The following is a 10,237-nucleotide window of genomic DNA, read 5'->3' on the forward strand; positions in this document are numbered from 1 at the left end:
GCAAAAACTAGATAAAAATACTGTCATGTTTTGTTCAGCACAATATTCTTCATGGCTAAAAAGCTGATGTTATGCAGTAAATGACATCGCTGTTGCATGATTTCACCACCTTGAAGCTTCTTACCAAAATAATCAATATGAACTTTACTAAAAATGTATCAATCTACAAGTTGAAAAGTTAGAGTTACAATGGTTTGCAACCAAATCAAATCAAAGTCATTTAGATTGCCTGAAAATCAAAATCATATTGCACTGGTGGACTTCAGTGAACAACATCATCTGTCCTTAGACCCCCCGATTCGAGTAATGAAAAACATCCCATAATGAAAAAAAACAAACAAAAAAACCCTTGCAGCAGGGAAAAAAACTCAGGAAGTGCCACAGAGAGGGAACCCTCTAAAGTCGGCCTGCAAAGACGGATTACTGAGAAGATGAGTCTCCATGTTCGCTGTGTTGACGTTTAATGTCCCCGACAAACTGGGAAGCTCCGACACTTGAGAGTTGGCTGCATAACAGCTTTGCATTCCTACCATGACTTCAGATTTGGGATGGGATTTTTTTTTAAATTTAAAATAGGGCTGAATGATATGCAAACATATTCATATTCTGATTATTTTAACACCATTGTGATTTAAGTAATTATTTTAGTTGGAAGGCTAAATTTTGTATTTATTTTTTTTCTATAACAATAAAAAAAATTCACAGCACTGGGCAGCTCCTTCAGCAACAGACCGATACCCCCAAAGTGTGTGAATGAGCGGTATCGCAGGTCCTTCCTTCCTGCTGCTGTAAGACTTTACAATCAGCACTGCTCCCAGAAGCACACATCTGCATACATTTTTTATAAATACCCATATTCATTATTATTTGTAAATTCACTGCCACGCTGGTTTTTTTTGTAATTTTTGTACACTAAATGTGTTATGCATATAGGATTTTATTCTTTCTATTCTATTTCTTACCTTTATTATTTTGTTTATTTTTCTCTATTGTTAATGTTTACTGTACTGCTGTCTTTTTGCTGCTGTAGTAAAGAAACGTCCCCAATTGTGGGACAATAAAGGTATACTGATTCTAAAAAATCAATAATTTGCTGGGGTTTGTTTCAAACAATCATGTTCTCTTATGTCAGGAGAATTAGATGAAGCACCACACAGCTTCATTTATATTATATGTTCCGACACATTTTACATTCATCATAAAAATGTAGCATCTACGATTGGGAAATTGGCCATATTGTTATACTGATAATATTATAAGTATTTGTTCAGTACTCATTAGTAAGTGTTGAGCCAGAAACATTAAATCATTTTGTCAGAAATCTCTTACAACCTTTGTTAAATAATTTCTTGAGCTAATTAACCATGGGCTGTCTGTGGTAAGAGGTCTCATTAGCTCAGTCAGTAATCCATTCCTGCCTCACAGGCACAGAGTACAGTAACTTTGTGCTCAAATGAAAGTTCTTAATCCAAAAAAAAACTCTATGGTGGCTTCTTCTATTTAACATTAACCCCAACCTGAGGGAAGGAAATAGGTCAAATCAATAAAATCTGCAGTTAGAACCAGTTTGGAAGTAGATTTCAACAAAACCTGATAAAATGCAAACAGAGTAACCTACATTAGGAATAAAAAGAATGGAAAAATAAAATAAAAACTGAATTAAATGAAAAAACTAAATTACAAAGATGAATAATAAAAAAGCTCCAGTATGTCACTATTCAACAACTAGCCTAACAAAATCCAAGCTAGATTTAGCCTAATAAATGTCTAAAATATGATAATATCAGTTTGTGTAGAACAGTGTTCTTCAATCATGGCTCCCTGCCCCAACACAGCTGAATAAAATGAATGTGTCCTTATCAGGCTTCAGCAGAGCCTGACAATCAGCTCATCATTTAAAGGTGTGCTGGGGCAGGGAAACATCTAAAACATGCAGAGCAGAGGTCCTGGAGGAGCAGGACTGAAGAACACTGGTACAGAATGTCTCTTTGTATGTTTTAAATTACCGATTACTTGTGTTTTAATTAAATACATTTTCTCATTCTAGTATTTTTCAATTCTAAATACTGACTGATAAGCAAGTATTTGTAATTTGTAGTAATATACCTTCAAATGTATTGGTGCCCATCTCTGATTTTCAGTTAAAACATGTTTAACTGATTAAATTCTCAACTGTGATTACTCATTTAATTAGTAGTCATCAACACCCCTAATAGAGGTATGGGTACATTAATGTCTGCTTGATTGGATATCTGCCCTGTAGGTTGCTTACTTGTTCTTCCCACAGTGGTTCCACTTTGACTTCCCCTCTCTTTGAACATACTTGGATTTTTTTTTTTTTTTTTCCTGGACTCAGTAACATTGTTACTTCTAAATGAAAATGAAAAGTAACAGGTGCAAGCCACAAGTGAATCATTACTTTGTCAGACTCGTTCTGCAACAGTTCCAGCACAGGGCAGCAGGGAGAGACGGTCTGAAGGTGCAGCCTGTTAGCACTTGGCATTTCGTGGATGTAGCTTTAATAGGGGCACAGCTAAGAATCCGATAAGCTTGTTAATGACTTTCACTGTAACGTACGTAGTTTACAGCGAGATACCGGTTGCCGGTATAGAGCCACAGCACCATCAAAAGACGACGTTAGATCATTGGACCGAGGCAAACAAGTCATGGCATTTTCCCGTACATTTGAGCATGGGTTGTGTAACTGGCTGAAACCAGCGGCCGAACTTTAGCTGCTGGCAGGTTAACTGGCGAGCTTAACGTTATATACGTTAGCCAACTAGCATATGTTAGCAATAGCGGTCCTGCCTTTTGAGGACAGCTTGTGATAGGAAACACCGCGTACTATTAACTAGCTATACATTTACACTTTAAAAAAATCATAACTTTAGCCAACTGAGCTATAAAACATTAACTTGCTCCTGAAAAGCACACGTCTAAGTTGAGCAAGTTTTGAGCTAGCTTAGTTAGCTTCAAAAGGTAACTGTTACTGATGTACATTACCGTCGTCTGGGCGTTTATTCTTAGCCGTCTTTGACGTCTCTCCTCCTCTACGGCAAGCTCGATTTTGTCAAGCTGCCCTCGGACTTTCTCCCGTTGGTGGAAATGGAAAGCTGGGTGTAGAGAGGCCATGGTGAAAAGCAGCGCCAACTGTTCCAGAGGTCCTGCCGCTGCGTCGTTAGAGGAGAAGCCGCAGGTCTGCTCTGACCGCCCGTACACATTCCCGTCCTGACACGGTGGATGGGACGGGTGGTGGTGAGTGTCCCTGAATGGAGGAAGCGAGTACTCGTAATTCTTGTAGAACAAGGCCGGGTCTACATGGCTCAGTATCCGAAAGAGTATTCCAGCACATTCCCTGCTGTCAGACCCGAGGAGGGACAGGCAGACCAGGAGTTTGGACATAACCACTGGGTCGATCACATCCGTTAAAATTCCCAAATCGCTCGGACTATTTGCCCGAAACTCGAAGTCCCGTAAAACATGGTAATCTTTTCGAGCGAGATCCTCCAAGTAAGATCCCAAAAAGCGGAGCTCCAGGGGTTGGCACATATGTAGCAGCCCGCACATGAACTCGATCCGCTTAGCGGGGTTTAGATGTAGGCCGAACCACTCGAAAACAGTCTCCTTGTCCAGCTGGGATGGGTGCACATACGGTCCCGGAGACTCGTCCACTCGGTCCGACACCGAGGAGGGAGGCACGGTCCTGGGAATATGTTCCGACTGATCCAATGAATCGTCCTCGGCCGTTTCGTCGCCTCCTTCCTCGCCCGTTTTCATCGGTAGCTTCATTTTCAGCATTATCAGCGCTGCGAGAGAGCCTTCAAAGTGTAAATAACGGACCACTACACATTATTGACAACTTACACCGTTTCGTAACGTTGAAAATAGAGGCGAACTGTCAGTCATGTATCAGTGTTTTTACTATTAGCTAATTATCCGACGCTGCGACGGGGCTGGAGCTCCTTCCCTACGTTGGATTCTTCTTCTACTCCTCATTTCCGGGAGCGTGGCTGTGCTCGGTCAGCACGGTGCTGCCACCGTGCGACTGTCAGCGGACCTGCTGCAGCCTGCAGGAGGCTATATAAATCAAACTGATCATGTAGGCTGGACTGCTATTTATATCTTTGTTCCAGCTGTCCCTCGGATCTTTTTAACCACTGGGTCACTACACTGCAGTGAGCTTAATACCCCTCCAGCAATTTACTACACCGTTTTCAAACAGGATGTAACTTGGCTACCTCTGGCTAGTGTGCTCTTCTGTAGCCCAGTTAGTCTGTTAAAATATTTTGTGTTTTCAGACGTGTTTATTTTTAATTGTAAATTCAGTTGTATAAGCTGCATAGTAGTATAGAGACTGGTTTTCATATCAGCAAGCCTACATGTATACACACTCTTTTTTTACTCATTTCTGACATTTGCAATCTTCATTTTGTGTCCAGCTATCCAGGGAGCACTACTCAGCCCAGACTCTCTCAAAATATCACCACCAAACTGGCGCTAATACAATATGAATGTCAGGTACGCTCCATGGAGTGACTACAAGCTGTAAGTCTGTATTCGGATGCTGCTCAGATACGATATTGCTCTTTTTGAACCATCTATTTTAGTGTAATGGTGAAAACCAGGTCGGTACAAAAATTCTTTCAAGTATTGCAGACACACTTGTTTTCTCCTTAGTTTTGTCTCTAACACCTGTCTATCTGTTTCTCTCGAGGTGTAAATGATCCAGGACACCTTTTTTCAGGTGGTATCGCTGGTTAATCCAGCCAAAGAGATCATTCTGTCCAAAGTTCCTCCGTTCATTAGTGATGAAATGTTGCACTGGCGAGACATGGACAGTTAACATCCAGTCAGGCTGATACCTCTGGGCTGTAAATCTCAACACCAGAAACATGTTGTCTCCTTCAGAAGGCAAAATCTTCATGATTCTGAAGAACAACACTGAAGAGTTAAACTTGATGTTGAAGTTCAGGGTGGATGACTTTAATTATACTGTTTATGCGTCTTCTGAGAGGATGAAGTGTTTTGGCTGTGGAGTGGAGGGACACCTCATTTGGACCTGTCCACAGAAAAAGGATGCTTGTACAAGTAATGGTGAGACTGCAGCACCAGGTCCAGAACAAGAACTCACAGCAGACTGAGCATCAAGGGGATGCTGGTTCAGGTTCTGTTGGTTCACAGGCTGGTGGTTCAGGTGCGATCGGCACAGTTTTTGATGATAATGGTGCTGCTGAGCTGGGTTCCATTGATTCAGGTACAGCTGGTCAAGTTTCTATTGATTCAGGTGCTGTTGTGGAGGTGACTGATCAGTCACACTGACAGTATTAACAGAGACACAGTGGACACACACACTGAAACTAAGGAATGTCCTCTGGAGGAGGAAGGTGACACGTTGGTTGATGAAACCTCCATGAAGATGAAAGTGAGCAGTGGCGTGTGTCAGCCTTCTGGGAAAGTGAAGAAAGTGTCTCTTCACAGTGACTATGCTATGGGAGACAGAAGAATAGGCAGCTTGAATATAAATGGAGCAAGGGATGATGAGAAAAGGGCTTCAACTTCAAAGAAACTTTTGTCTTTTTTAGGAAAAAATACCAAAGTATGAAATTTGAGTTTGTGTCTTTACAACAGTGGTGGGATTTTGGTAAAGTCCAAATGGTGCAACTCTGTCAGCAGTACACTCAGAATGTCAAGAAGGGTCTGGAGTCTGAAGTGGAGGAACTCTGAGACCTATCTGGGGCCACCGGAGACCTGAACCATACTGAGACACTGAGAGCTAAAAAGTCTCTTTTAGCCAACTTGCTGGGTGTCTCAGCTCAGGGGATTCTGGTTTGGTCCTGCTTCCAGACTGTAGCCCAGATGGATGCTCCATCCATCCATGCACTTCTTCTTTGGTCTGGAGCGTAAGAATGGACAGAAAGTCCAGTGCCCAGTGTCAGACAGTTTAAGGTTTGACACTGGGCAGGTGCTGACTGATCACACTGCAATCCAAAAACATGCTGTCACCTTTTACCGTGAGCTGGTCAAATGTGAGTGCAGACAGGAGCAGGCAGCATTTCACAGCATCTACACTGGACTTCCTCAGGCTGAGCAGCAGAGTAGCAGAGTAGCAGCTCTCTCCTCTGATGAGCTCTATGCTGCTCTGCAGAGCATGCAGAGTGGGAAAGCTCCAGGAATAGACGGCCTACCTGTTTACTTTAACAAGTGTTTCTGGTCGGTGGTGGGAAGGGATCTGCTTTCATTTCTGAGTGACAGTCTCACCGCTGAGCTGCAGGAGGGCGTTCCTGACCTTACAGCCTAAGAAAGGTGACCTGCAGCTCATTAAAAACTGGAGGCCTGTGTCGCTGCTCTGCTCCGACAATAAGCTCCTTTCCAAGGTGTTGGCGACCAGGCCGAGCAGTGATTCAGTGTGATCAGACCTACTGCACCTCAGGCAGGATGATATCTGATAATATCTTTTTAATTTGTGACATTTTAGATATCAGTAAGATGTTTGGCCTCAAAGCTGGCATCATATCAACTGATCGAGAAAAAGCTTTCGATCGTGTCAAACGTGAATATTTATGGATTACGTTGAGTTCTTTTGGTTTTAGTCCTGGTTTTATTGGTAAGATTAAGGTTTCATATTGTGACATTCAGTGCATCCTGAAGATAAATGATGGTTTGAGCACATTTCATGTTCAGAGGGGAGTTAGACAAGGCTGCACCCTCTCTGGCATGTTATACTCTTTAGCAATTGAGACTTTGTTGCGCAAACTTTAAAATTGTCAGCCTATGCAGATGACGTGGTCATCCTGGCGGACAGCCAGCAGGATACTGATGTGTTGGTAAGAGATGTCATCCAGTTCGGCTCAATACTCTCAGCTCTCAGTGTTGGTGGAGTGGAGAGGAAGCTTAGTTTGCCTGGGGGGTCGATCTAGAAGACGAGGGGCTGAAATATTTAGGAGTGTTTCGGTAATCCTTCGTTTGCTCTTAACTGGGAGAATGTTCCCGAAAAAGTTAAAGGCCATTTAGTAAGGTGGAAATGGAAGAAAACTAAAATGTCATACAGAGGTCGAGTGCTCATGACCAACAATTTAGTATCGTCCACTTTATGGCATCGCCTGTCATGTGTTGACCCCCCCACCTGATCTGCTGTCAAAGATCCAGGCTCTTCTTGTGGACTTCTTCAGGGACACATTACACTGGGTGCCTCAGAGTGTGCTGTATCTGCTGAGGACTGACGGAGGAAGGCACCGATCCACCTGATTAGCAGAAGGAACAGAATAGAGCCAGCCGTGGATGATGATGATGATGCTGTTTTTGTTTTTGTAAAAATGCTGAAAGCCCGTTTGAAAATAGATTTGAATTATTATAGAATGATGAAAGATCTGGAAACATTTTACAGTGTGTGGTGTTATAAACATGTGCTCTGCTGTGTTTTTTATTGTGGTTTTAGAATATATTGAATTTTTAATAAGGTATTCTTAAAACTCAGAATTCTCTCTATTCATCTCTATTGATCTCTCTATTTCTTTCTCTATTATAGAAGCTTATCTACATTCTTGCATATTTTATAAGGTAGGTTTTTCACTCACTTTCACTTGGGCAACACTGCCCTCTGAAGACCAAACCTGACAGTTACACAGAAAGGGAAACCCGACTGTGTAAATGTGGCTGGTTGGTGCAGCTTTACTTCCTCTGTGTTTGCTTAGTTTGGATCAAACAAGTCAAACAGCCGCATCCTTTCTGCAGAGCACATGACCCGCAGCTCGCCAAGACACATGAGGTCGGATTTGTAAAGATAAGACGACCATTGAGTCCCACACTGAGCATGACCCTGTGTGACATAAAGAGCTCTACTCCAACAAAGTGAGATCAGATTTATAGACTGAAGGGTCATAGTCATAATTAGCGTCTGGTTTTTCATTAGTTTTAATGAGACTGTCTAGGGCTGTACAGTAAAAGCTGTGAGGAGCAGCCTTTTTACACACTCTGTGCCAAAGTTTAATTGTTTAATTTGTCCATGTCATGGGATGGTTTTATTATCCGTTCTGAAATTCATTGCAGAAGAACAGTGAATGAGAGCGTAGAGTTAAAAAATACTGGTAGTACATAATTTTCTCTGGATTTATACAGTCAGGAACAAATGTGAATAGTCCTCTGATGGACCATGATTTAAGTTCTGGACAATTACTCCACCTACATTCAGAACAAGTCTTTCAAAAATACAGCATGTACATTTAGTAGAACAGTGAGTCTATTTAAGATGACTTAATGCGTTACAAGGGGACCCTGCATCCCAGACTGAACTGGACTGACACTTCCCTCAGACTCCCTCTGCAATAAACACAGTGTTCGAAGCTAACATAGTCCTCTGCGCCCTGTCTTCCTTCCAGCCTCATGTGGTCTGAGTGAAGAGGAAGTAAGAGCACATATTTGGACATGTTTTTTTTTGTTGTTTGTTTTTCAGTCGTATATTTTCGCTTATTTATTTTCTGTGCTCTCAAAGGCCTTGGCAACAATAAAAACGAACCCAAGCCAAGCACTGCGGGAAGAGAGCCACACTGATCTTCACTGTGCTGCTCCAACAGGGGGCAATGGCAGTTCACTGTTATGTATGTATGTATGTATGTATGTATGTATGTATGTAAAGGGTTAGGAAGTTACCTCTTCTGTCACTGATGGGTAACCTGATGGTGGTTCTTGACAGTAGTGGAATGTAATGAATACATTTACACAAATACTGCATATAAGTACAAATTTGACATAAGTGTGCTACACCTGATTCATTTTTCTTTACTTGTACTCCACTGCAGTTGTGAGTAAGTACTCTACATTTCACTCCACGGTATTATTTTGGCAGTCTAGTTACTTGTTAGTCTAGTTACAAATTAAAGTTGCTGTCAGCGTGGTCGACGTTTTAGCTGACTGTCCATTCTGCCGGTAGCAATCCCCTCCCTGCTCTCTAAGTCACAACACCGGCAGGCCTCCTTTCTTCTTTTTTTTTTTTTCAAGGCAACTCTCTTTGCCTCTTCTTTTCTTCAAGGATTTTTCTTCGCTCTGCATATTTGGTAGTATAAGCCGTCACCATGAGCGCTGGAATTGGTAGTTTTCCACCATGGCTGGAGGACCCTGCTGTCATTGTGCCGGGATTGCCTCTATTGAGTTCTGATTGGATAAAGTGAGTAAGGCTACCAGATTTCAGATTCAGCGGCTAATATCAGCCCAAAGCGCACACCTGACATCACATTCGGTAGCCCTTTTGGACTGAGGTACATTTGTCAACAAAGTTGTTTATTGATGTTTCCTTAGGATATACAGGCCCAAGGGGAGTGAAGTGAGTCACGGATGCATACCGTTTTCTAATCAATATTACTCAGAAGACATGGAGGATTAATACACATGTTGTGCTTTAGTAAGTATTTTACAGCAGCAGGATGGTGTTTATGGGGTTGAGTCAAAGTTCATGGCGATGAAGGAACGTGTCACCTCGGACAGCGTTGGGACTCACTGATGGGTTTTTAATAGTTTTTAGATGCAAGAACTTTTAAATGCTCGGTCATCTACAGGGCGTCCTCAGAGTCACTTTAGGATGGCTACCAAATTATAATTAAGTAAATCAATTACTGTTTAAGATACATTTAAAATAAACCACAATAACAACACCATGATGGTCTACAAGCTACAAGCTAACTTAACCATACCCTATAAATCACTGTGCAGTACCTATTCATTTCTAAAACATATTGGACAGTTTTCTGTATTATTTTCCAAAGACTATTTTTTTTTTAAAGTTATCGAACAGAATCTGAAATATTCTCTAATGCACCTGACATTAGCCATGATTCAACTGCTGATGACTTGTTTACGTGTGTCTATAGGGCACCCTAGTGGTTATTGCAGGCCCAGGTTCATATGAAGCAGATTTTTGCAGTCGATGTAGTAAGGGCTCCCTGCTGTGTGTCTCTGTCAGTAATGGGTCCTTGGTCAGAAAGCAGTTGCAGACCCCAACTCTAAACTCTTATGGAAGGGTGCATAAGGGGTACATTGGATCATTACTCTGACACAGTTTCTGTCCTCAGACTCTCACCAAGCTGAGCAAAATGTGCAGAATTGTTTTGGTTATTTTGTTTCATCTCTGAACAACAATGGTACAGAGTAATACAATATATCATATGCGGTTGGGTACATATGCAATACTTGTAAGGATCTATTTGAGTCCTTTCATGGAATTTGAAATCAAATATAGAATAAGTGT

At 41.8% G+C, this 10,237-nt stretch overlaps 1 protein-coding gene and 1 long non-coding RNA gene across 5 annotated transcripts in view; one reads left to right on the plus strand and one right to left on the minus strand.

The window, feature by feature from the left end:
* Positions 1-4,001, minus strand: part of zcchc2 (zinc finger, CCHC domain containing 2) — a 24,778-nt gene extending 20,777 nt beyond the window's left edge. For 2 of the 3 annotated variants that reach the window (XM_037078768.1, XM_037078769.1), the window contains exon 1: positions 3,004-4,001. In XM_037078768.1, coding sequence (XP_036934663.1) covers positions 3,004-3,798 — 795 coding nt within the window. In that variant the 5' untranslated portion in view covers positions 3,799-4,001. The remainder of the gene's footprint in view (positions 1-3,003) is intronic. The other variant, XM_037078767.1, reaches the window with a different exon arrangement.
* Positions 961-7,440, plus strand: LOC119008452. 2 transcript variants are annotated; one of them, XR_005071426.1, is made up of 3 exons: positions 961-1,973; positions 4,440-4,625; positions 4,715-7,440. It is a non-coding gene; the product is annotated as an uncharacterized LOC119008452 (long non-coding RNA). The 2 variants fall into 2 exon arrangements; XR_005071425.1 differs by having other exon boundaries at positions 4,440-7,440.
* Positions 7,441-10,237: the final 2,797 nt, after the last annotated feature.

The sequence above is a fragment of the Acanthopagrus latus genome, chromosome 19 (assembly GCF_904848185.1).
Source record: "Acanthopagrus latus isolate v.2019 chromosome 19, fAcaLat1.1, whole genome shotgun sequence".
NCBI classification, from domain to species: Eukaryota; Metazoa; Chordata; class Actinopteri; order Spariformes; family Sparidae; genus Acanthopagrus; species Acanthopagrus latus.